Here is a 26150-nt window from a genome sequence, read left to right as displayed (position 1 = left end):
TCAGCCTGGTTATATTTTGTAATCCAAATCTCAAAAAAAGAGTCATTGTTGAATCTTATCGTCAGACACAGAGTCAAACTTTTCTGGGAAAGCTTTTGTTTCAACATTCATCTAACGCATTTAATTAGTTTGGATGCATGAAAATAGGTGTGTGTGTGTTTTCCCCTTTCTTCTTTTACTCCTTCCGGCATTCTGTTTTGCCACCATGCAGCTAAAGGGTAAAGTACAGTATATGGTAGTGGTGACCCTGGTGTAATAAACCTCTGCGAATAGGGTGGATTTTATACAAATATTAATACATTGGCTGTACTTACACCCCTCGGCCTCTAATGTCCTCGTCACATTTGTGACTCATAGTTGGAAAGAGCACAGCAGTTCAGTTACCGTAACAGAAGAAACCAGTAACTATAAAATTTCAGCACTGATATTGGGAGTGACCTAGAACTAATAATCAAGGGCACAGTCCATTCCTCAGACCTTTTGTTAGCCCTGTATCTAACATCGTATGTAATGTTAAAAGCAAGTGTTTATTTTAAAAATAATTGAATGAAGCTAAATGAACACTCTATGTGTAGAATTCAAATGACAACTAATTTAATTAGCCCAGATTAATTTAGACCTGAAATTTAATTCTAGGAAAAGAATTTGTAAAGATAACCTAATTGTAAAAGATAACTAAATAACAAACTTGCATTTTTTCCTAATCCATTAAATTAGGTAATTTGTAATGAAAGCATAAATGTAATAAGAAGCTGTGAAATGTGGTTATCTCACTGAGCATTCTACCATGGTGTAAGACAGGGACACTGGGAATATAATGAGGCCACTAGGGTTTGTGTGGACCATCCTTTCAACTAGGAGAATGTGAATAATCACTGGAAAATCCTAACGCAATTGCCTATTCAGCTTTGTAAGAAATGTCCATTAAAAATGCACTCAAGTTAGCTTCTCTCTTTCATTAAGAATTTCAGCCCTAGCTGGTTTGCCTCAGTGCATGGAGTGTCAGCCTGTGGACTGAAGGGTCCTGAGTTCAATTCTCGTCAAAGGCACATGTCTGGGTTGTGGGCTCCGTCTCCAGTATGGGGTGTGCAGGAGGCAGCCAATCAATGATTCTCTCTCATCATTGATGTTTCACTCTCTTTCTCCCTCTCCCTTCCTCCCTGAAATGAAAAATATATTTAAAATTTTTTTTCAGGCATATTATTAGTTTCTTAGCTGGAAATTTCACAGTTAAATACCATGGGCAGACCAAATGTAACCAGGGAATTCTTGTCTTACTCAGTCCTTATCTTGCTATGTGACTCTACAGGAACTGCTTCACTTGAGTTAACTCTTTTGGTTCCCTTCCCTGAACTGGGAAGTGAAGACATTTACTCAAATCCTGATAGACATAAAACACACTCTTCTCCCTACTCCCAGGGAACAAGGCTCCCCTTATTCCACTGAGCTGATGAATAGGGATCATTTACCGCTGCTCACGCTGGATATCCTCAAAGGGCCTTATAATTGTCTTCAGTCTACTCAAGTACTCCCAAGACTCTTTCTCGTAACCTAATGGTACCTCAATTACCCATATCACTTTCTGAAATTTCCTTAGAATCAGGATAAGTCACTGTCTGATTTTCGCCATAGGACTCTAGAGTAACAGTTAACCATTGTATAAAGTCACAGCACAAAACCTTTTAAAGCCTCAGGAAAAGGGCGCTTCTTAGAGAATGAACGTTTGGTTTCTAGACTGAGTCCTACATCAGTGTGAATTCACTTCTCCTCATTAGCAATTTAGGACTTAATTAAATCACCGTACAACTTCTTTCTCTGCATACGCAAAACCCATGTTTCTGTTGATCTAATTGGCTTTTTTTTTAATCTGTCAATAAATTAGGGTTATCCTGTTCAGCCCTTGCTAGATGGATTAAAAATTTCACATTCTCTTATGTTAATTATTAAAATTTAGAGGATTATTAAAAAGTGAGTAAAGACAAGTTTGCAAGTAAGTGGAAAATAAAAAGGGTTGTTGGTGGTTATGGTTCCAAAACATCTTATCAGCATATTATTTATTTCTAGCTTCCAGAAGAAGAACCTGAGTTAGTTTATTCTACACGCAGTGAAGAGCTCATCTACACTGTAGCACCTGTCAGAACGTCCTTCCTTTTTAAGGCTGAATAATACTCCATTGCATGGATACACCATGTTTTGTTTACCATTTATCCATTGATGGACACTTGGATTGTATCCACCTCTTGGCAATTCAGAATGACTCTGCCTTCAACATGGGTGTGAAAACATCTCTTTGAAACTGTACTTAGTTTGGGAGGTGCTTGCATACAGCTCTTTCTCTTACAGAATTCAAAGCAGTTATTTTCAAATCAGTCTCCTTTCCCTACCCAGCCCTGGCTGATGATGGATATCTTACCTACCCTGCCCAGAAGGGGTTTCTAAGATTATCCCCACTTAATTTATGAGGAGGAAACTGAGGCATAGAGAGAAACTCGTCCCAGATCACACATTAAGGAACCCACTGGAGCTCCTCAGATGAGATTGGTGTGGCTTTCTTCCCTGCTGCAGAACTCCCCCAAAGCAAACCAGTGCCATGGTTTTCCTCCCTGGAGAAGTATTTCTCTATCTGGGAAGGAACATCCTAAAATTGCCTGCCCAACTAGACTCATTGCTGAGCATGTGGATAGCCCAGTGATCGGCAAACTCATTAGTCAACAGAGCCAATTATCAACCGTACAACGACTGAAATTTCTTTTGAGAGCCAAATTTTTTAAACTTAAACTATATAGGTAGGTACATTGTTATTAACTTAATTAATTAGAGTACTCCTAAGCTGGCCTTTGCTAAAAACTCAAGGGGCCAAAGAGCAGCATGTAGCTCGCGAGCCGCAGTTTGCTGACCACTGGGATAGCAGAAGCAATATTCTCTGCTAAGTAAAGTGTTAACAAAACTTCTTTCATGTGTTCAAGGGCTTTCCCAAAGCTTTTTTCCATTTCAAAATGAGTCAGCGGATTCTAAACTCATTTTCCTCACTTGATCACTACAGAAATGTTGAGCTACTTACTGAAATGTGAATGATCTACTTACTGAGATTGGGATGAGGGACAAAAAGACACTGAATTCTTACTTAAATATGATTATGACTTGTCAGAAAATGACAAGTTTCTTTAATCGTTAATTATTCTGCAGCAACTACTGGTAAATGGCAACAAGAATATCCATTCTAATTTTTTAGTATCAAAAAACTTCAGAGGTATTTCTCAAGGAGAAAATTCCACAGGAAATAGCATTTTGATAGAAAGGGAGAAGGGGAAAAAAATTCCCTAAGTTACTTTTTAGGGAAAATGTTTTATTTGTGGTAAACATAAAATAGTGATGAAATATGACATTCTCATGCAACACAGTCTAAGGATTTTCACTTGTAAAATAACATTCTTATAGTACTTTATTGGTGGAACTTGGTACAAAAAGGAACACAGGCAGTCCATCAACAAATTAAGCTAATTTTGCATTTGATTTTCTGAGGAGAAAAATAGTTAACCAAATCTATTTCATTATAATTAGTGACTCACATTTTTAATACAAACTCCAATTTTTTTAAAAGCCTAGAAAGATCTAATAAGAGATTCAGCAAATGGATTCTGAGCAATGTCCTGAGAATGTGCATTTTTATTTTCTGCCCAGTTATGGGAACTGGCACCCACTGAAGAATTTTTCATTCACTCAATAAATATTTCTTAAGAACCCACTCTACCAGGCAGTGAGGATACACCCCTAAATAAGAGAGATATGGTCCATGCCCTCAGGGAGCTCACAGTTTAGCAGATGAGACAAATATGAAGTTTCAACAGAATGTTCAGACTATACTAGTATTCTTATGAAACAAGTTATGGCATTAAACAACTGGTCCCAGCATTCCTAACAAAATGCAAGTTTGGGACAAATGTTTAGTTAACTGCAAGATAACTAAACAAGACAAAGTTCTATTTTATTTTTTTCTATTTGTACTTTAGTTAAAACACCTGATTGCAAATAAAATAACCCATAGCAGGCCTAGTTTGTTTGGCTCAGTGGACTAAAGGGTCCCAGGTTAGATTCCAGTCAAGGGCACATGTCCAGGTTGCAGGCTCCATCCCAGTTGGGGGCAAGCAGGAAGCAGCTGATCAATGATTCTCTCTCATAATCGAAGTTTCTCTCTCTCCCACTCCTTCCTCTATGAAATCAATAAAAATATATTTAAAGATAAATAGAAGTATTAAAAAAAACATAACAGATTATTCTTGTTCTATCATTTATTTAAATTGAACTGAATATATCTTTAAAATCAAAATCTTAAATTTTGAAGTTTGCACCCTGACCATTATTTTTGTCACATTTATCTAGGTCATTCTATTAAATTAATTAGATATTCAAGCGTTGCTTTATGACAGACACCATTTGTGTTGTTTCTCAGAAACTTGAATTAATTAATTAATTAATTAATTAAGACTTTAAAATTTGCAGGTTTTTATTTTTACACATTTTTTAATTCAGTTTCACAAAATGTAATAATATAATACCTAACCAGTATGGAATGCCTTCTATGAGCTAAGTGGGTTTTTCCTTTATTTTTTTTTAATACTTCAAAAAATGTTTTTATTGATTTTTAGAGAGAGAGGAAGAGAGAGAAATAAAGAGAGGGAAACATCAATGAGAGAGAGACATTGATTGGCTGTCTCCCCTACTGGGGATTGAGCCTAAAACACAGGTATGTGCCCAGACCAGGAATCAAATCGGAAACCTCTTGGCTCATGGGTCTATGCTCAACCACTGAGCCACACCAGCAGGGCTAAGTAGGGTTTCTTACATAATTACTTGTAAACCCAAAATCTTCCCCCTACAACCCTGTCAGTACTATCAGTTCTATTTTACAGATGGGGAAACTGAGGTGCTGAGAAACTAAGAGAGTTTAGTTAGTTTAGTTTCACCACACTGCTAGTTAGTGAAAAGCCAGAATGCACTGTCTGATTATCTGGTTGGTTTAATTTATTCTCTTAAGTATCCTACATTGAGCAGAGTCCTCACCCTCCAAAGCTACATGCAGTAGAATTACGCATTGGGCATTAGAATGCCGTTATAATAATGCAGTTAAAGCTTTCAAACAACCAGAGTCCAATAAAACACCTAGGGAGCAATAAAGCATCTGATTAACTAGTGAAATGAACTGTGAAATAACTTCTCAGGCAAATGACAAGTAAATGGAGGGTGTGTAACGATGAAGTTTGCTAAGATGAATAAACCAGAACAAGCAGTGAGACCAGGAACCTCCAAGCCTGGCAGTGTGAAACTCTCAGAAAAAGAGGGGAAAATATCTCCCCCGGAGGGGGACTGGCCTGGAAACGCATAAAGAAATGCTGGGTTGGGGGGAGCTGATGTTTTGTTTTGTTTCGTTTCCTTCCATCTTCAGTGGAGCAGGTGCTGCAGAAGCCCCACCCATTCTCTGCACCTTCCCACCTGCCCACGGAGGGTCAGTCCACATTTTGAGAGTCGAGGCTAGGATACGGGACCTGATAAAGCCCCATCGCTACCACCCTCACTTTGCAAAAACCATCAGATAGCCCCAGTAAAGCATGGCGAGCCTTACCAGGGAACAGCAATGTAAGCCTGAGAGTCTAAAATGAAATGGATATGGACCACACTGCTCTGCACTAACTTCCTACAAGCTCCTCTCTGCTGTTGGGATATCAGCGAACAACCCCAGCTGACAGCACCCGGGAAGCGTCCAGGGGCAAATGACAGATTGTCAGGGACGCTGAGAGCCAGCTTGAGGCTAAGTTTTGTAAAGTCTGCAGTGCTTTTAAGAGGCTGTCTTTTCCCCCTCACGTACAGCGGCTCCACTACACACAACATTTGCTTAAAAAAAAAATTAAAAAAAAACTGCTCGCTGGGCACTGGTTTGGTTGGGGACAGCATCCCCCTCCACGCAATGCCCTAACACGCATATGATTAATATTGGTACTCTGGAAAGAGAACTTCTGACCTTGAGCGTGCGAGCTAAATAAATTACCTCAGAACGAAAGTGGTGTGATCTCAAAACAGCATCTGGGGAGAAAAGAGAAAAAATGAGACTTCGTTGGACTCCCTGTTCTTCACCTGCTGAATAACTGATGACTTACCTGGTTGGGGGGAAGGAGGGGGGTTGAGGGGTCGGGAAGGCACCTTCCCGACGCCACACATTCGGTGGGGGTACCCTGCAGGGCGGGGAGGTTGGTTACTAGGCCATCCATCTCTGGCTGATTTCAACAAGAGAAGTTCCAGGGAAAGTTCTGGGGCAGTTGGGGAGCCCGGAACTCTCCATAAGGAAAACGATGGATGGGTGAGGAGAGGCTGCCGCAACACGGGACTGCGCTCCAATGACCCTCTCAGGGGCTTGAGCAAACGGACTCTAAAGAATTTGCGTCCATGCCTCTCCTCCCAGCACTCAGCATCGCTGTGCTTCTCCCAGCCCCGGAGCCTGGAGGAAGGGGGTGAGGGCCAAACATTAAATCCATAAGCGCCCTCAGCCTGGGGAGCGGGCAGGGATGAAGCTAAGAAGGGCAGCAGCGCCAAAGCGAGCGAGCCGCGCTCCCCTTCCTCTCCCAACGGGCTGAAGCCACTCGGCGTGCGCCTCACCTCTGCTCCTGGGACGCCCCGAAAAGACCGATCTCATCGGATGCCTCCCCTTCTGGAGCTTGCGGTGCCAGCAGCAGAAGAAGACGATGGTGGCGATGGTGCCGAGCAGAAGCAACAAGAGGAAGAGGGCGCATTGGATGCTGTAGGGTCTCAGCAGGACCAGGAAAGCCGCGGCGATCATGGTGCGGGCGGGCGCGGCGGGGGCGGCGGGCGGCGGCACAGGCTCCCGCGGGGCGCACGCCGGAGCGGCGGGCACGGGCGAGCGCGGCTCAGCGCGTCATGCCCGGCGCACGCGGCCCCGCGCCCGGCCCAATGGCTGCGCGCCCCGCGCCCAGCGAGCGGCCCGGGGCTGCGGGGGGCGCTGGCCGTGACTCAGCACACAGGCGGCGAGCGGGCTGGGAACGGGCGGCGGCGGCGGAGCGCCTCTCTCCTCCCTCCTCCCCAGGCGCCCCCGCCCCCGGCCATGCGCAGCCCCCGGGGAGGAGCAGCGCTGCCGCCGCGGCCACCCGGGCCCCGTGAGCATCGTCTGGCGGCCGCCGCCGGCCCGGCATCCCCGAGCCCCGCGCACGTGGGTCGGGGCGGGGACGCTGCGCCGAGCTGCGGCCGCGGGGGGCGGGGAGGGGGCGCCGGGCGGGGGCCGCCGATGACATCACGGCCGGGCTGCGGCAGCGCGGGCGCGCGGACATGGCTGCGGCGGCGGCGGCGGCGGTGGCGGCCGCGGGCTGCGCTCGGGCCTGAGCGCCCAGCGCCCTCCTGCGGGGCCGCCCGCCAGGCCGCGCCGTCTGGGGGTGCACCGGCCCCGGGCCTCTGTCCAGCCTCCCCTGGCCTGATTGCAGGGAGCCTGGCGTCAGGGGGCGCCCAGGAGCCAGGGGTGGGGGAAACCTCCAGGCGGTGCTACCCCCTCACCTCCCAGCTCCCCGCTCCCCGCCCCGATGGTGGGGCTTTGGAAGATGCTGCCGGGTGAGCTATTGCTTGCGGGAGGGAGGGTTCCTCGCACGCTCACGTGTGCACTCCGGGAAGGGCATTCCCTAGGGATTGGGGTCCTCCAAGAAGGGGAGGCTCACCTGTCTCCAACCCCTTCTAACTGGGAGCGCTCCCCCGGTTGAAAGCCCCGATCCGCAGACCTGAACCGTTCCACCACCCAAACTTGGTGCCATATCCGCAACCGAGACATGAGCACGTTAGAGCCTCTTGGGATCCTTGCGTTTACCGTAAAATCTGCCTCATGTAATGCATTTGCAAGGGAGGGTCCATGTCAGATGTAGGGAACTGGCAGATGAAGGAAGTTGGGATTGGCTGGTAAATATCTGGAGGAGAAATTTTGTTAGGGAATGTGAGAGAAATGATGGATCTGTCACACAAAATGCACACATTGCCTCTTCATAACCCACAAAGAGTATATTGTATCTGGTGGCTAGGAGAGATTTTCCAGGGCTCGCTGATGCAGGGCCAGCGCAGGAGGGATGGCGGGTGTGCTGCACTGCACTGCGCCTCCCTGTGGACTGGCCACCGCACCTGGCCAGACAGCCACCGCCGATGCGGCGCGGTCTGCGGCATCTTGCAGCCTTGGCCCGGCGGCCGTGCGGTACCCCGCGCGCCGTTTGCTGCTCCGGAGGCAGTGCTGTGTGGAGCTGGGTTTTGTTTGCTTTATTTACTTGCATAAGGAAACTGTGATGGTAATGGCAAGGTAACACATTAGTGCATTTACGGTGATTCTAGTAACTGCTAAGGTGGACTCTTAAGGATATTTAAGAGACAGGAATTGTGTCATAAAAAAAAAGTATTGTAATTTGTAAAATTCTGAAAAGCCAAGAATGCATGGACATGCTTAAGTTTTTGCTATTTGCTTGAGAGATCTCAATATCGCTGTTTCCTAATGATACAAAAATCAATTGTACATCTCTGCATAAAAGCTTAACCATTGATGTTCTTTTCCATTTTAACGTATTACCATGTGTGAGCATTAAAGGAAACTCAAAAAGGCATTGCCTAATGCATTTCTTAAATGCTAGATTCATAAACATGGGAAACAATGGATGAAGGTGTTTTGTTTTTTACTTACATCTTATTTCCCAAAACAAAATGAGCCTTCAAGTTGTTGATCTGCTGCATCTCAGGTTGGGGTGGCAGGACCTTGCTCGCAGAGGCTGTGTAAGGTGGGAATGTTGAATGTCAGAGTGTAGGTTGCACAAGTCCGGAGAGGCTTTCCTAGGCACCTGGGACTCCGGCTGGCTGACAGGTAGCACTGCATCATGTGCACTTTTCTTAAAGGTTTCTGGGTACCGCAGCCCACTGCAGTGAGAGACTGCATTCCAGTCCATTGTGTAAGGGTTTTTTGAAGAGAATCCAAGAACCTGCAATGCGTGGCACAGCAGGAAAGGAAGAATCCTTTACTGTACGGACTAACAGTGGCCTAGTGGAGTAATTTAAAACAACAAAGCTGAATTAACTTGCTGCAAACATTGGGAGTCACAACTAAGAATTTAGTCACAACTAAGAATTTACACGTCTCAATAACTCAGAATTTATGAGTGCTCTGAAATGGCCTTAGTAGCTTGGAAACATGTCTAAGACCACAAATACAGCATACTAACCAGTTGGCTCCAGACTCTGCACTTTTACAACAAAAAGCAACTAAATAGCAATTACGGTTTTCTGAGCTATTTAGCACAATTGTTATCATCCTGAGTCTTGCTGCAGCCATTTATAAATTTCACATGCATGCAAGAACATCATTTATCTCTTCTGGCAGGCAAATGCTTAACTGCCGTGCGGTAGGATTCTAGATATTTCTTTTTAGATGCATTCATTTCTGTTCTTTCCATTAGTTACCTTAAGGACCCTAATAATAAGCAAACGAAGTCATTGACACAAGTTAGCATTTAGGTTATATTGTTATTTTCTGATTTGTTTGTTGCTAATTTATCATTTCCTTCTCCCAATAATGTCATGTTATTAATTGCTTCTTCCTGTGTGTTTCTGTGATGCCTAGTGCATTGTGGAATTCAATAAATATTAAATCAACTAATCAATCCTCTTTAGAAGTTAATTTAGTAGAATTCACACCTTTTCTTTCTGCTAGGTTTTCATTTTTAAAAATTGACATTTTATTGAAGTCACAAAAATTTAAAGTTTGGGGTAAAAATGGAGGAGGAAGGCTTTTGACCAAATCTTTCATCCCAAGAAATGAAAAATAGAAATGGAAAGGTATATTTAATTTTTTGACTTTTTATGTTACTGAATACTATCACCCAAGAGAAGACAATGAGTTGGGGAAAATAAGCGAGTTTCATACCAGGTGTGTAGAAGATGATCCACCATGCAGCTCTTCTTCCCTTTGGATTCTCAACCATTTAGAACACACACAGGGAACTAAAAGGAATTTAAAATATTAACTTTGTTGAGGGTAAGTCAGAGTGAAAAATATGGCTTAGACCCAAGGCCAAAATGGAGCATCTTACTCCTCCCCTGGCTCAGCATGCCCCACCTCCTCAGCCATAGCCAAAGAACTGTAGTAGACCCTTTAATAACACAGGTTTAAACTGTGAGGGTCCACTTATACCCGAAATTAAAAAAATAATAAATACTGAAAATATGTTTTATCTTTCTTAGGATTTTCTTAATAGTATTTCCATTTCTTTAGCTTACTTTACTGTGAGAATATAGTATATAATACATATAACATACAAAATATGAGTTAATAAGCTGTTTATGTTATTGGTAAGGCTTTTGGTCAACAGTAGGCTATTGGCAATTAAGTTTGGAGGAATTTGAAGTGATACACAGATTTTTAATCGTCAGTTCCCTTAACCCTCACGTGGTTCAAGGGTTAAATGTATAGTGCTTCCCAGCACGAGAACAGGAACAGCCCTACCTGTACTCCTTACCTGAAGACCAGAGGCTGAGAAGAGCCTGACACTCTCCAATCCACAAGGCATTCTGCATGAGTGAGCAAGAGATAGGACCATTAGTACCTAGCAGGCATTCCCCAGTTTTTCCCATCAAAGAGTCATTCACCTCCCAAAGGTAAGAATAAGGGGCTTTAATAAGATGGCAGATAGATCTGCAGGACTTCCCGAGAAGTAGGAAATTGTGGCACAAATATCAAACTTACGGATCAGGAAGAAGAAAAGCTTCCACCCTGAGAAAAGGGGTGGGGAGCAGGCAAATCTGACAAGTTTTGAGCTAGGGCGGAAGAAGAGTTTTGAAGGGGAAGATGACAAACGTAGTTTTAGACCCACTGAGGTGGAGGGTGTCAGAAGGAGAGCCATGTGAAATGATGCAGTTAGCTCATGTGGGTGGAGAGGTCAGAACCAGAGACAGGAGTCATCAACTGAAATTATAGTGAAGTCGTGGAAATGGATGAAATGACTGAGGAAGAGAAACTAGAGAGAAGTGGAATCAGACCTTTGGAGACTGCTGCTTCCATTTGTGGACTGGAGAAAGAGAGCAGAAGGCAAGACCATGGAGGCCAAGTTGCGGGGAGCTCCAATTTAGTGGCTAACTGGAACAGTGCACAAGTGGGAGGTTAAGGAGGGTGAGGACTGTGGACTGGTGACTAGGAGACCTCAGGAAACCTTCCAAAGAACTGACTCATAGTGGGAGAGGCTAAAACCAGACTAATGGGTAGAAGAGGAGGAGGTAGGTGAAGAGAGGACAGCTGCTGTCCACAATCTTTGGAGAAATTCCACTCTAAAAGGGATGAGTAGAAATGCAATTAAAGCCTGGATAAAGGCTAATAAAGATCCCTTTGTCAGACAGGAGTTCCTGAGCAAGTTTCTAGGGGGATGGAAACAGCAGTGGGAGAGATACAGACATGAAGAGAAATTGAGAGGAAAGGGGAGAAGAGGGCATTCCCCTGGGCATTTGTGAGTTAGCTATTTGTTTTAATAAACCATGAGTCTCCCAGACTGGTTCTTTCTCCTCTAAGGCTCCTTTGGACTCTGAAGATTTAAAATTGACCCTGACTGCCGAAACAGGTTTGGCTCAGTGGATAGAGCATCGGCCTGGGGACTGAAGGGTCCCGGTTTGATTCGGGTTGGGAGCATGTACCTTGGTTGTGGGCACATCTCCAATGCAGGGTGTGTAGGAGGCAGCTAGTCGATGTTTCTCTCTCATCAATGTTTCTAACTCTCTATCCCTCTCCCTTCCTCTCTGTAAAAAAATCAATAAAATATATATTTTTTTAATTAAAAAATAAAATTGAGGATCCAAGATGGCTGCGCCCAGGTGAACACCTAGCCGCAGCTGCACACAACAATTTCAATAAAATACAACTAAAATATAAAACGGACATTGCCCAGAACTACAGGAAGGTTGACTGACTGGAAATTCTACAGTGAGAAGCAAGGAGAAAACCAGAAGGAGGTGCAGAGGAGCTGGAAAAGCCAAGGTACGGAGACGCGGCGTGCGGAGAGGACGGAGCCGGAGAGGAGGGAGGCCGAGTGCCTGGCGGGCGTTCCTGAGCGGAAAGGAGAGAAAAGCTCCGACTGTGCTGGGCCCCCAACTGCTCTGAACCCCGGTTCTGGGCCAGACCCCGGGGACTCAGGCTCAGCCATAGGGAGCCGGGCTGTAAGGCGGAACCCCGGGGAGAGGCGAAAGGAGGTCCCGGAGGCGCGCACATTGCGCGCAGAGAAGGGACGGTCGGCTGTGCCGCGGGATTGCCCTGACGGGAAGGAGACCTGGGCTCCAGACTGCTCTGAACGCCACCTCCAACTCCATTTCCAACTGAACTGAACCCCAATACCGGGCTCATTGGGGGAGAGCATAGACTGTGTGGCAGCAGGCGAAAATCGAGGGCACCTCTCTCTCAGAGGCGCTGGCAGCAGCGAGCACTGAAGGACCCGCATAGGGCGGGGCTGACAGAAGCCAAAGCTGCAGGCTCCACCCTGAAACCCCGTCCCATCTGTAACTGCGAAATGCGACAACAAAATAGATCACAAACGAAAGAAATGGAGGACAAAAAGCGTCTGGATATAGAGTTCAAATCTACGCTTATAAGTTTTTTCAAGAATTTCTTAGAAAAGATGGATAAGGGCTACGAGGATATGAAAAGAGATCAACTAGAATTAATAAGGAGTCAACAAGAAATGATAAGGGATCAACAAGAAATAAAGAATACATTGTCTGAAATAAAAAATATTTTACTGAGTCCTAAAAACAGAAGGGAAGATCGCAAGAATCAAGTCAAAGATTTGGAACATAAAGAGCCAGAAGACACTCCTCCACAGAAGCTAGAAGGCAAGAGAATCCAGAAAATTGAAGATAATGTAAGAAACCTCTGGGACAACTTCAAGCGAACCAACATCAGAATTATGGGGGTCCCAGAAGATGAGAGAGAGCAAGATATCAAAAACATACTGAAAGAAATAGTGACAGAAAACTTCCCCTACCTGGTGAAAGAATTAGACTTACAAGTCCAGGAAGCGCACAGAACTCCAAACAAAAGGAATCCAAAGAGGACCACACCGAGACACATCATTATTAAAATTCCAAGAGCAAAAGACAAAGAGAGAATATTAAAAGAAGCAAGAGCAAAGAAGGTAGTAACCTACAAAGGAGCACCTATACGATTGTCAGCTGACTTCTCAACAGAAACCATGCAGGCCAGAAGGGAATGGCAAGAAATATTCAAGGTGATGAATAGCAAGAACCTACAGCCAAAAATAATCTATCCAGCAAAGCTATCACTCAGAATCGAAGGCCAGATAAAGAGCTTCACTAATAAAAAAAAGCTAAAGGAGTTCATCACCACCAAACCAGAATTATATGAATTGCTGAAGGGGGTTCTTTCAGAAGAGAAAGTAAACAAAGATAAAAATTATGAACAACAAATACATAACTATCAACAAGTGAATCTAAAAACCAAGGAAATTAAAAAAATCTGATGAACAATATTAACTGTTGAATATAATAGAATCAGAGGTATGGAAGGGGAGTGAACTGACGATTCTTGGGGTAAAGGGGAGAGGGGGGCGTGGGAAGAGACTGAACATAAACTGTGCACCTATGGATGAGGACAATGGGGAGAGGGGAAAGGGCAGAGGGTGGGATGGGAACCTGGTGGAGGAGAGCAATGGTGGGTGGGGGGAAAGGAACATTTGTAATAATATGAACAATAAAAACTTATTAAAAATAAAATAAATAAATAAATAAATAAATAAAAATAAAATAAAAAAAAAATCAAAAAAAAAAAATAATAAATAAAAAAAAAATAAATAAAATTGACCCTGACTAGTTATGATGGATCCCTATCCACAGTCTCCTCCGCATCTGCCCTGGCTACTGACAGACACAGGGGTGGGGAGCGTCTGGCCAGAGGCTGTTATAAGACCCATGAAATCATTTGGTCCTTCGACCAAAAGGAACAGGCTAATTTTTCAGTTAACCATTCTGTATGGCCCTAGAATGACGTTATAAACATCCAAATGGCCCTTGGCAAAAAAAAAAAAAAAAAAAAAAAAAAAAAAAAAAAAAGGTTCCCCACCCTGGCATAAAAGAATGATAATTTTTTTTTTAATCAATCTTTATTGTTCATATTGTTACAAAGGTTCCTCATTTCTTCCCCCCTCCACAAGGTTCCCACCCCACCCTCTGCCCCCTCCCCATCCCCCATTGTCCTCATTTATAGGTGCAGTTTATGTTCAGTTTCTTCCTCCCTCCCTTTCCCCGATAGTAAATCCCTTTTCAGATAGTAAATCAGTTACTTAGCATTTTCTCATATCAATAATACCACCACATGCCCAATGATACGTTTCACACAAAAGACATTTCCAAATAGGTCAACCAGCCTCATCCAGGCCCCACCCAAGGCACTCACAGATCAACACCCCAGCCCTATACTAACTCAACACATCCAGATCTAAGCCTTCATCACTTGATTCAGCAGACCCTCAAGTTCCCACAAAAGTTTCCAGCCATGTCTGAGAGGCAGCCATGGGGCAGGGGCAGGCGAGAAGCAAGCTGTTCCAGGCCTGGCTGCTCCGGGCCTGGCCTCTGTTGCTCTGGTTTGTTCCACAACCAGCTGCTCCGGGTCTGGTCACTGCCGCTCCCGACCTAGTTGCTCTGGACCTGGATGCTGCTGCTCCGGGCCTGGCCGCACCCGACCCAGCTGCTCTGGGCCCGGCTGCTCCGAGCCTGGCCGCTCCCAGCCTGGCAGCTGCTGCTCCGGGCCTGGCCACTCCCAGCCTGGCAGCTGCTGCTCTGGGCCTGGCCACTCCCAGCCTGGCAGCCGCTGCTCCGGGCCTGGCTGCTCCCAGCCTGGCAGCCGCTGCTCCGGGCCTGGCAGCTCCCAGCCTGGCAACCGCTGCTTTGGGCCTGGCCACACCAGACCCGGCTGCTCCGGGCCTGGCCACTCCCAACCTGGCAGCCGCTGCTCCGGGCCTGGCCGCTCCCAGCCTGGCAGCCGCTGCTCCGGGCCTGGCAGCTCCCAGCCTGGCAACCGCTGCTTTGGGCCTGGCCACACCAGACCCGGCTGCTCCGGGCCTGGCCGCTCCCAACCTGGCAGCCGCTGCTCCGGGCCTGGCCGCTCCCAGCCTGGCAGCCGCTGCTCCGGGCCTGGCCGCACCAAAAAAAAAAAAAGGTTCCCCACCCTGGCATAAAAGAATGATGATTTTTGAAGGAAAGATAAGGAATACCTTGGAATATAATCCAGGCTGTCTGTAAGCTTTTATTACAAACCTATGTGGAAGTGAGTAAATTACCCAACTGGTAACCACACAAGGACATTACATGGAAATATTACCTCCTCAAAAACAGAAAGTTTATGTACAAATGACTCTAGCAATAAGTTATTAGAAATAAATCATACTGATTTGGGGCTGGTGATCTACTTGTTGCTAGGTGAAGTTTTTTACTCTCAGAATTAAGTGATATGAAAGAAATTGAGAAGAATCTGAGGAAATGTGTTATATGGCCTGTTTATTTCCAACTGGTTTTTCATGACATACATGTTATTTGTATTGAAAGGAAAAGAAACTACATTATTTGGAAGAACCTACTGTACATTACCTTAATGTACCCTTGTAGGTGATTTTTTTCAACCACCGGAATCGGGAGAGGCATCATGTGGATGGATCACTATTTCTTTTTTAAACTTTGAATTTTTGAAGGAAAAACAATTATTTGCAATAATAGCAAATATTATTTTCAGCAAATATTCCTTAGGAAGGGCCTTTTTATTCATTTTCCCATAATGAAAACCTTAAAAATAATTTAAAGACATCATTATAAGAGAAAATATTTCAAATGGAATCATCCCAAATTGTTCTTTTAGCATTTTAGAAATTTTAGAGCCTAATTTAGGATTGTTCCCCTTTGGGGTGTGGAATCCATGATAATGCTGGGGGGAGGGAAGATTGGGTGGAGATTTCCTGTGCAGTGTGTGTGTGTGTGTGTGTGAGAGAGAGAGAGAGAGAGAGAGAGAGAGAGAGAGAGAGAGAATATTGCAGACTTCTCAAAAAAAAAGTCTGAGTTTGAGAGTTTAAATTGTCAATATAATTGAATTCATCTACCCCATAATGCTTTGCAGACAGTTTTGGGAAAATAGTCATTTGTTATCCACAGAATAGAATAGAATTCATTTATATAGATTCCACATTGAGTGTGGAATTAGTCATGCAGCAAAATACTGAGTCATTTGGCCAGAAAATTTACTTATAGTTGTCTGAGCTGCCAATGGAAAACTTGAGAGCTGTTCATAAATCAAATTATAAAGCTCTTAGAGTTATAAATCATGGAGCAGCATTGTTCATTATTATTCAGATAGTATAAAACAGTTCCACCATTTCTAAGAATGGGCAATTTACAAAGCAAGTTTGAAAGTGAACTTATTGCCTTCTAGATCCAAGATTAGAATTTCCATACAAGTTACAAACATTTCTACATTCTTAAGTGAAAAAAGAAAATAAAAGTAAGGTGGAGGGTTAAAGTTGCACAGTAATTATGTTAGAATATGAGATGTATAGCCCTAGCTGATTTGGCTCAATGGATAGAGCATCGGCCTGCAGATCAAAGGGTTCTGGATTCCATTCTGGTCAAGAGTACATATCTTGGTTGCAGGCTCTTCCCTGGTCTGAGACCCTAATCAGCACTCATGCAGGAGCAACCAATGTGTCTCTCTCACATTGATGTTTCTCTCTCTTTCACTCTCCATAAAAATGAATGGAAAAAATATCCCCGGATGAAGGGTTAACAAACAAAAAAAAAAGAATATGAGGTCAATAAAATCTTGACAAGTAATGTTTATGAATTAAATTTAGATTGTCTTAATAAAATAACAGCAACATTTAATAGCTAAATTTCTTACAAATAATTTTTAAAAAATATATTTTATTGATTTTTTACAGAGAGGAAGGGAGATGGATAGAGAGTTAGAAACATTGATGAGAAACATCGACCAGCTGCCTCCTGCACACCCCCTACTGGAGATCTAGTTTTATTTTTCCCCCCAAGTTCCCTTTTGACCCTCAAGGCTGTGCAGGGTTTAGTGGCACAGAGACTCTGGCCCTCTCCGCTGCAGTTTATAAACACCCCACGCACTTCCACATGTTTGATCTAAACTTGTATGAGGGGAATCTAGGTCTACTTACTTCAGTTAGTAATTTTAAAACTACTATTATAAGTTAATATGTTATTAACATACCTAACATATCAACTCACAATGGGGGACTATTCTCATTATTTCACAGATGTGGAAACAGTCACAGAAATTTAACATAGTAAGTATTGGTTCTAGGGTTGTGGATCCAGACAGTTTGATTCTAGAGCCTGTGTTGAGACCCTAACTCATCTATATGTATAAAAACCTAATATGTAAAGTGTCCCCTTGGGAGTTCGACAGACCAGGAGTTTGATTGTTCACTGTGGCGTATGATGACCACTAGGGGGCAGTATGGGATGAAGGGAAGCCCTGGTCAGCAGCTGGCAGCCAGGGAAGGGAGGCCCCAGCCAGCAGCCAGCAGCTGCTAGGGACCTTACCCATGCACAAATTTCATGCAGTGGGCCTCTAGTCATCTAATATATTTGGAAGAGAGTCAGACTGGAAGACTATCTTGAACTATCGATATCTACTAGTATATTGCAAGATTTTACTTACCAATAAATAAGTAAATGATAGGATTTTACTAAGCTTTCTATCCTTTGGTAGAAGGTCAAGTTTACCCTTCCCCTCTTCTTATAAATAGGATGTACATTTGCCTGAAGTTCTGTCTCCACCTGGCTGTTTGAGCAACTTCTCTGCTATAGGATCACTGGCTTACAGCATTGACCCAAAGTGCCACTGCTGTTGAGTCCCCTTTCTTTGACATGCCTGAACCTTGAGGCTGGCTTTCACACAGTCCCTTCAGTGTATCCTCCTTGCTTTATAACAGTCTGGGTTTCAGTGGGATTAAGTCAATCCATTCCATTTTCTTGGGCTTCCTTCCTTGATTAATACTTGCATTCTCCACCCTTAACTAAATTCCTAGTTCTGACTTGTCCTACAACTGTCTATACCCAGGCTTGGCCAGACAAGTAACAGAGAGAAGATAGTCTCTTACACTCCCTTCCTTTTCATTATTCTATGAATTTATTGATATAAAAATACTGTCCCTCATAAATATATACTCATGTCTTTTCTAATGACCTATACTTAGGAGATAAAGAAATGATAAAAATGTGAAATGTAGCTGAACATTTTTTAAAATGTTGCTTCAACGTGGTGCAAAAGAATATTAGAGCAAGAAGAGAAACTTAGTGGTAGTAGGTGAGGGGGCAAACCACTTAAGATGATTTATTAAGTAAATTATCTAATGCATCTCAGCACATTAATTATGTTTAGACTTAAACTTTTGAAACAATAAAAGTACAAAATTAACAGAGACATTGGTAAATGGTAACCAGTTATTTTGTTAATACATGATATTAATATAAAGTATAATGAAGTACATATTTCAAAGAGAAATTAGCTTGTCCTTTCATGTTATAATTGTAAGATAAATTAATGTTTGAAGGTTGCATTACTCCTGGTTATTATGCATAAGGATTGATTCTTACATCAAAATTATTACATCTTGTGAATTTTTAAAATTGGCCTGAAACATTAGTGTTTTAGAATATGATTACTTAAAGCAAAAAAACATGATGATCTCATCTTGCTCTCAGCTTTAAAGATGAATAAAATGTTCCACATGAATCAAAAAATCTAAAGTGGAAGATGATTTGTATGACTTACAGTTATTCTAAAATAGAACTTTTAATTGATTCTTACTCTCCTTTAAGCTTAACTCTGCATTCGTGTTTCTGATAAATAGGTTAAACACATGTAAATATAAGGTGGTGAGGAAATAGTTAGTATACTACAAGAAGAAAGTACAAAAATTAGTATTGCTTTCTTTTTTAAAAACCTTCATTGTTGAGAATATTACAGATTCTCCCCTTCCCTCCCCCCGCCCTCCCCCCATTGACCTCTCCACCTGGTTCCTGCACCACCCCAGGCATTCACCACCCTATTGTCTGTGTTCCTAGGTAATGCATGTATGTATGCATATCAATTCTTTGGTTAATCCCTTCCTGATCCCCCTCCCCACTTCCATCTGAGATTCATCAGTCTGTTCCATCTGTTCATGCCTCTGGTTCTATTTTATTCATCAGTTTATTTTGTTCATTTAAATTCTTTGTTCATTTATCTTGATTTTTAGATTCAATTGTTGATAGATATGCATTTACCAGTATTGCCACTGTTCACATATTTTTTTTTTAATCTTTATTTGTTCTTCTTTTTCTTAAAGAAGACGCTTTAACATTTTATAGAATACTGGCTTGGTGATGCACTCCTTTAGCTTTTCCTTGTCTGGAAATCTGACCTTCAATTCTAAATTATATCATTGCTGGGTAGAGTAATCTTGGTTGTTGGTCCTTGCTTTTCATCACTTTGAATATTTCTTGTCTTTCCCTTTTGACCTGCAAAGTTTCTGTTGGGAAATTAGCCGACAGTCATATGGGCACTGCTTTTCTCTTGTTGCTTTTAAGACCTTCTCTTTGACTTTAACCTTTGGTATTTTAATTATGATGTGTCTTGTGTGGGATTCTAAGTTAATCTTGTTTGAGACTCTGTGCTTCCTGGACTTGTATGTCTATTTCTTTCACCAGGTAAGGGAAGTTTACTGTCATTATTTTTTTCAAATAATTTTTTTTTTATTTCTTGCTCCCTCTCTTCTCCTTCCAACAATCCCCTGATGTGAATATTGGTATGTTTGAACTTGTCTCAAAAACTCATACTCTCTTCATTGTTTTAGGTTCTTTTTTTTTTTTCCTTCATCTTCTTTTTCTTCTTCTTCTTCTTCTTCTTCTTCTTCTTCTTCTTCTTCTTCTTCTCCTTCTTCTTCTCCTTCTTCTTCTTCTTCTTCTTCTTCTTCTTCTTCTTCTTCTTCTTCTTCTTCTTCTTCTTCTTCTTTTTTTGGTCTTTTGATTGGGTGTTTTTTGGTCCCTTATATTCCAAAATCTTGATTTGATTCTCGGCATCTTCTACTCTACTATTGATCCACTGTAAATTATTCTTTATTTTTGTTAGTATTGAGGAGTGGAAAATAACTGACCTTGCCTGGAGGGTAGAAAGTTGCTACTCCCTCCCCCTGCTGGACCTGAAGACCAAATCAACAGTCTGGGTTAGTCAAGGCTGAAGATAGCAGAACAAACCAAGAAGGGAGATTAGGCCATCTGGCCGATGCATGCAACCACAAGGTTAAGCAATATAGAAACTAATCAGCTTCAGCCCTGTGGACCTCCACCCCCCCTTGTTTGGAATGTGCTTGTTTGAAGAGTGCTTAAAAGGAGACTGCTTTGTAATGGCTGCTGCTCCTGGCCCGCGCCGTTGCCGCGGCAGCAGCCCAGATTCGAATCTGCAATAAAGTTTGTTATTTGACTCCGCAATTGGCTAGTTGGAGTTATTTCCCGGGTAGGGGTCTCTGCCTCTTGGGTGGTCTCGTCTCCATTCAACAAGTATATCTTTCATTTCTTACTATTCCTTTTTTATGTTTTTTGATGTTGTCACTAACTTCCTTGAAATTCTCATTAAGATCCTTGAGCAGCTGAAACCGGTTTGGCTCAGTGGATAGAAAGGTCCCAGGTTCAATTCCGGTCAAGGGCATGTACCTTGGTTGCGGGCACATCCCCAGTGGGGGGTGTGCAGGAGGCAGCTGATGGATGATTCTCTCTCATCAATGTTTCTAACTCTCTATCCCTCTCTCTTCCTCTCTGTAAAAAATCAATAAAATATATATATATTTTTTAAAAAGATCTTTGAGTATTCTTATAACTGTTGTTTTGAACTCTGTATCTGGTAGTTTTCTTCTATTTCATTTCATGTGTTTTTTTCTGGCGATTTCTCCTATTCTCATTTGTGACATGTTTGTTTTTGTGTGTTTTTTTCCTCCACATTTTGGCTGCTTCCCTGTGTTTGTTCCTATGTATTAGGTAGATCTACTATTTCTCCCAGACTTGGTAGAGTTGCCTTGTGTATTAGATATCCTGAGAGCCCAGTGGCTCAGCTTCCCCAAGTGTGCCCCTGTGGGAGCTGTGTGCACTGTCCTATTGTAGTTGAACCTTGATTAATGTTGGCGTCACTGGGAGGGATTGACCCCCAGGCCAATTGGTTGCAAGGATCAGCTGTGACTACAGCTGAAGAACTGCTATGCAGAAGCTGACCCTATAGAGCAGGACTCGTTTCAGTGGAGCTTTGTTGCTCACTGAGTCTTTCCCTTAAGTGTGTCACTTTTGGAGGTGGTAGGGCTGTAATCGGGTGCAGTTGAAGTTGACCACGGGGTACAGTGGCTCTGAGGCCTCCCAGTAAGTGCAAAGTCAGCCTCAGCCTGTGCCCTTCCTGGGGCCACCTAGCATGAGCTACAAAACAATCTACAGATGGCTTCTCCTTGTGTTGAGCCTGGATGTACTCAGGAGAGGCCAAGCTGTGAACCAGGATAGGCTGCTGCTAGCGATGGGCCTGGGCCCACTTATTGAGAGGTATGGAGCATGCTGAGGCCAGGTGCTGCTTATTTGAAAGCTTTTTTTTTTTTTTAAAGGAAAGTTCAAAGCATGAGTCAAGAGAAACCAGTTGTATGAAAAAGCCACTGGAAATGGCTTGGATGAGCCTGCAAGTAGGGAGGGGCAGGGTCTCAGGGAATCACCAGGGCAGAGTGAAAAGTGTGAGCCAGATTAAAAGAGATTCAGATATGGCGCAATCCATCAGCTCTTTGGCCGGAAGATCTCTGCAAAGGAACAATGGCCTCTGCCTGCACTTCTGTCTGGGAGAAAGCTGCCTCTTCAGCTCTTGCCCTGATTCCAGGCAATTTAGTTCTTCCCCAAATGTCCCAGGTTCCTTTCAAGCTGCTGCCCCGGTGCTGGATTTCAAAGGGAGTGAGTCTGAGTACATCTGTGTGCAGGCCCTTTAAGAGGAACCTCCATGTCACTCAGATACAATCTCTGTTGGCTTTTTTAGCCAGAAGTTGTGGGGACTTCTCTTCCTGGCACCGGACCCCTGGGTTGGGGCTCTGCTGTAGTGCAGGAAAACCTCCACAGCCAAGATATTCTCCTGATTTCAAACCACTACATGTGGGTGTGGGACCACCTGGTTCCATGATTCCACCCTGAATCTCTGCCCCTCCTACCAGCCTCAGTGTGCATCTTCTTTAATTCCTTAGTTGTAGTACTTCTGTTCAGCTAGATTTCAGTTGGTTCTGAATGATGGTTGTTCTGTATTTTAGTTATAAATTTTGATTTGGTTGTAGGAGGCACCAAGTATAGTATTTACCTATGCTGCCATTTTGGCCCACTCCAAAAATTAGTATTTCTTAGAAAAGATTTTGGAGGCTCTAGAATTATAGGAGACCTTGTCCAGAGTCCCTCTAAGTTTTGCATGTACATTCTTGTGCAAATTTTCAGACAGTTCCACACATGGCTACAGGCTTTTCATAGACAATTGATGGGAATAGGTGACATTATGGAGCAGATAAAGCTTGTCCCCCATTGTTTCCAGAGTCTAATTTCTGTGCTATTTTCTCTCTGCCAATGGAAGTCTTCTTCCTTCATACAGCAAGAAGAAAGTCAGCTAGTCACACTGTCTAATTTCAGGTAGACATTTAGCACCTGGCTCTCTTATCAGGTCAGGAGCAACAGAGACTGAGACAGATGATGAAGCTAACATGTGTGACTGGTGTCTTTGTCTGTTGGGAATGCTGTAACAAAATACCAGAGACTGGGTAGCCTGTAAACATCAGAAAGTTATTACTCACAGATCTGGAGGTTGGAAATCCAAAATCAAGGTGTTAGGTTCTGGTAAAGGCACTCTTCCAGGCTGCAGATTGCTGACATCTAGCCATGTCTTCAAATGGTAGAAGGGAGGAAGGATCTCTCTGGCGCCTTTTTTATGAGAGCACAAATCCCATTCATGAGGTTTCTCCCATAATGAGCTTAATTAACTCCCAAAAGACCCATCACCTACATAATATCACCTTTGAAGGTTGAGAATTGGGGTTTGGAGGGAAGGACACATTGAGACCATAATAGCTGGGTATAGGAAAACCATGAGGAATGGTGCTGTACCTCTGGGCTAATCATAGTGAAAGTGTTACTAGTCCTAGACTCAAAGCAAGAGGGAAGAGGGAGCCAGGAGAATACATCTCCTAACTCACTGTCCTCCCTCCCTCAGATGTCCTGCCTGGACACCCCATTAGCTGAACCAAGCTGGAAAATGGACAAGGGAACCCAAGCACCTCAACCTCCAGGCTTAGGAAGCAGAATAGAGATGACTGGAGAAGGGAATTGGGGGGGGGGGGGGGAAAGAGGGGATCTCCAGCACACATGTCAGCAGAACTACAGTCTTAAGAAGAGCTTGTTGAGCAGGTCAAGACTTCTGTCTCTGGAGGAAGGGATGATGAGGCAAGGAGAGCCCTGTTAGGGACTTAGTCAAAAGAAAAGAAGAAAACAAAACAAAACACCTAGGTACTGGAATTGGCAAAATCTGTTGCAAAGCTGACTTGACGATTAGTTTCTAATTTCTAGCTCTAAAGAATCCTTCTTTAGCCTGCTTGTGGGTGAGCAACTTGGGAGTGGTTGTCAGGGTCCGCTAGGGACCCCAGTTCCCACATCTGGAAAGTATGAATAATTATATCTATGAGAATGAAATAAGTTTGTGCAAGTTAAATGTTTAGAATAGCACCTTATACATGGTAAGCACTCAATAAAAATCAGCTATTTTTTATTCTTAAGAAGTCAGGAAGATGAATAATTTTACAATTGTAAAAAATAAGCTTTTCCATTTCGATAATTAAAAGAAAGAGAAAACCCTCTAGCTAAAATAAAAAAAAAAAAAAAATAAAATAAAATAAAAAGTCAGCATGAGGATATCACATAGGACAGTGTAGGAAGAAAAATGAGTTTCTTTTCTAAATAATAGCTACATACATGACAATGCAGGATATCACTGCTTACTCATTAAATTTGCTCCAGGAAAATTATATCCACAAACTCTGGCCGGATAAGAATGATTGTTTTCTTTCCTTTCCCATTATGGAAAGTTGAAAATGATTCAGATGTATAGTCCCTCTAACATACTTAGCATTTCTTAGGCTTCTGCATAGTCTTCCATCCAATCTAAGTAATGCAGTCATGGTTTGGCAGCACTGCCGAACCATCCTAAAGTACATTGATCATCTTTTTAATCAGGATATTGCTGGAACATCTTGGAAATGGAAAATGTGTTTGACGTCATTTGGACATAAAGGGAGTAAAAAGAGTGAGTAGAATTGCTCCCTAAGGACATTAGTAAAACCTAGTAACTTCTTTTTTATTTTTATTTTTTATTTTTATTTTCTTTTTTTTTTTTCTTTTTCTTTTTTTCTTTCTTTTTTTTTTCTTTTTTACAGAGAGGAAGGAATATCCCGTTTTGGCAGAACCTAGTAACTTCTATCTAGAAGTCAAAAACAGTGAAGAGCAAGCCATCCAAGCACTTGTTTTAGAGTGCTGCGGATGCCGCAGAAGGCACCCAATGTTTAGAGCCATTCAGATCTTGATTTCTCTTCCTCTAAAATATATATATTAGGTTTTGGTGAAGGCACTCATGGAGGAGGAATATCCATATTACTATTTTTAATTATATATATGGATATTCCTCCTCCATGTCCCACCATGCTTAGTGCTGGGCTGAAACTAGTAGTCCATTTCACAGAAAACTTAAAACAGCCCCTGAGCCGAAATCTGTTTGGCTCAATAGATAGAGCATCAGCCTGCGGACTGAAAGGTCTCAGGTTCGATTCCAGTCAAGGACATGTACCTTGGTCGAAGGCACATCCCTAGTAAGGGGTGTGCAGGAGGCAGCTGATCGATGTTTCTCTCTCATCAATGTTTCTAACTCTAAATCTCTCTCCCTTCCTCTCTGTAAAAAAATCAATAAAATATTTTTTTAAAGCCCCTGAATGTTTAGAATGACATTGACACTATTTTCCTGGCACTTTGGAACTCACTTAGAGGGGAATCCCCAGTTTATATTCTGTATTGCAGGTGACCTTGTATGTCAATATGGTCCAAAACTGGAAAGTATAGAAAGCAACCCAAAACACTTGAAAATTATGAAAGGGTATTTAAGATTTATTGTAGTACCATACTTGCCTTTTACATTTTTATTTAATTCATAATAGTGTTTATGTTTAAATCCAAAGACAGATAAGATACCTGAATTACATTTTGATATTCATTTGGGTTTCCTTAAGCTTGGTGACTTTTGTTTCTTAGTATCTCAGAGGTGGCTTTTGAATTTTGGAATTTCTGCATTTTTTTTCCCATTGATTTATTAAAAGTAAACCTACATGCATTAAGAATTTATATTTTTATTAACTTCATTTGCTTTCTTTAGTTACTAAGTCTTTCTCTGTCTTACTTTTTAGATATTTTTTTACAGTTTGGTTGTTAGAGCATTATTTTCAAAACATGGCTTAGCCCATGTTTTGAAATCAATTGAATGTGCTCTGACCAGCACTTTAAAAAATGAAATAAAATCCAATAGTTATAATTGGAACTGAGTAAGTGCATCATATGTAGTAAGGGTGAGTATATTTCATGAAATTTTGTTTTAGATATTTATGTATGTACATGTGTGTTTTAAGTCAAAATGTAAAATGAATTTTTTACTATGAGCCAATTCAAAGACATTGGCTTGTGTTCTTCATCCAACCACAGATATTGGATGTTCTCATGGATGTGGGTGTGTTTAAATTCACCCATATAACTAGCTAGGGAGTTAATGAAATGCTTCCTATCAGCAAAAAAATAAAGAGGGGGAGATTACTAATTTTTTACTATCAGGAATTCAAAGTGTTTAATTAATAGAATATTATTAACATCCCTTCTGAATTTGCTAATAGGCAAGTAATATAAACATAGACTTATCTGTTTATGGAAGTTATAATAAACAATGGCCTGAAATCTACCCAAAAGTAGTCATTATAAAAGAGATATGATATATTCATTCAGTT

The 26150-nt window shown here is 42.4% G+C and overlaps 2 protein-coding genes across 22 annotated transcripts in view; one reads left to right on the top strand and one right to left on the bottom strand.

Annotated features, from left to right (window-relative positions):
* Positions 1-6844, bottom strand: part of DST (dystonin) — a 419024-nt gene extending 412180 nt beyond the window's left edge. For 14 of the 18 annotated variants that reach the window (XM_045573100.1, XM_045573106.1, XM_045573103.1 and 11 more), the window contains exons 1-2: positions 6649-6844; positions 6017-6078 (exon numbers count right to left, since the gene is read on the bottom strand). In XM_045573100.1, coding sequence (XP_045429056.1) covers positions 6017-6078; positions 6649-6829 — 243 coding nt within the window. In that variant the 5' untranslated portion in view covers positions 6830-6844. The remainder of the gene's footprint in view (positions 1-6016; positions 6079-6648) is intronic. The other 4 variants (XM_045573102.1, XM_045573105.1, XM_036415455.2 and 1 more) reach the window with 1 other exon arrangement.
* BEND6 (BEN domain containing 6) overlaps positions 6706-26150 on the top strand; it is a 54341-nt gene continuing 34896 nt past the window's right edge. For 2 of the 4 annotated variants that reach the window (XM_036415487.2, XM_045573118.1), the window contains exons 1-2: positions 7492-7608; positions 25563-25721. The gene's annotated coding sequence lies outside the window, so the exon portion shown is untranslated. Of the gene's footprint in view, positions 6831-7491; positions 7609-25562; positions 25722-26150 lie in introns of those variants that run through there. The other 2 variants (XM_036415488.2, XM_036415486.2) reach the window with 2 other exon arrangements.

The sequence above is a fragment of the Pipistrellus kuhlii genome, unplaced genomic scaffold, assembly GCF_014108245.1.
Source record: "Pipistrellus kuhlii isolate mPipKuh1 unplaced genomic scaffold, mPipKuh1.p scaffold_m20_p_5, whole genome shotgun sequence".
Lineage (NCBI taxonomy): Eukaryota > Metazoa > Chordata > Mammalia > Chiroptera > Vespertilionidae > Pipistrellus > Pipistrellus kuhlii.
The sequence above is the reverse complement of the archived record's forward strand: the minus strand, read 5'-3'. Positions and strand labels throughout refer to the sequence as shown.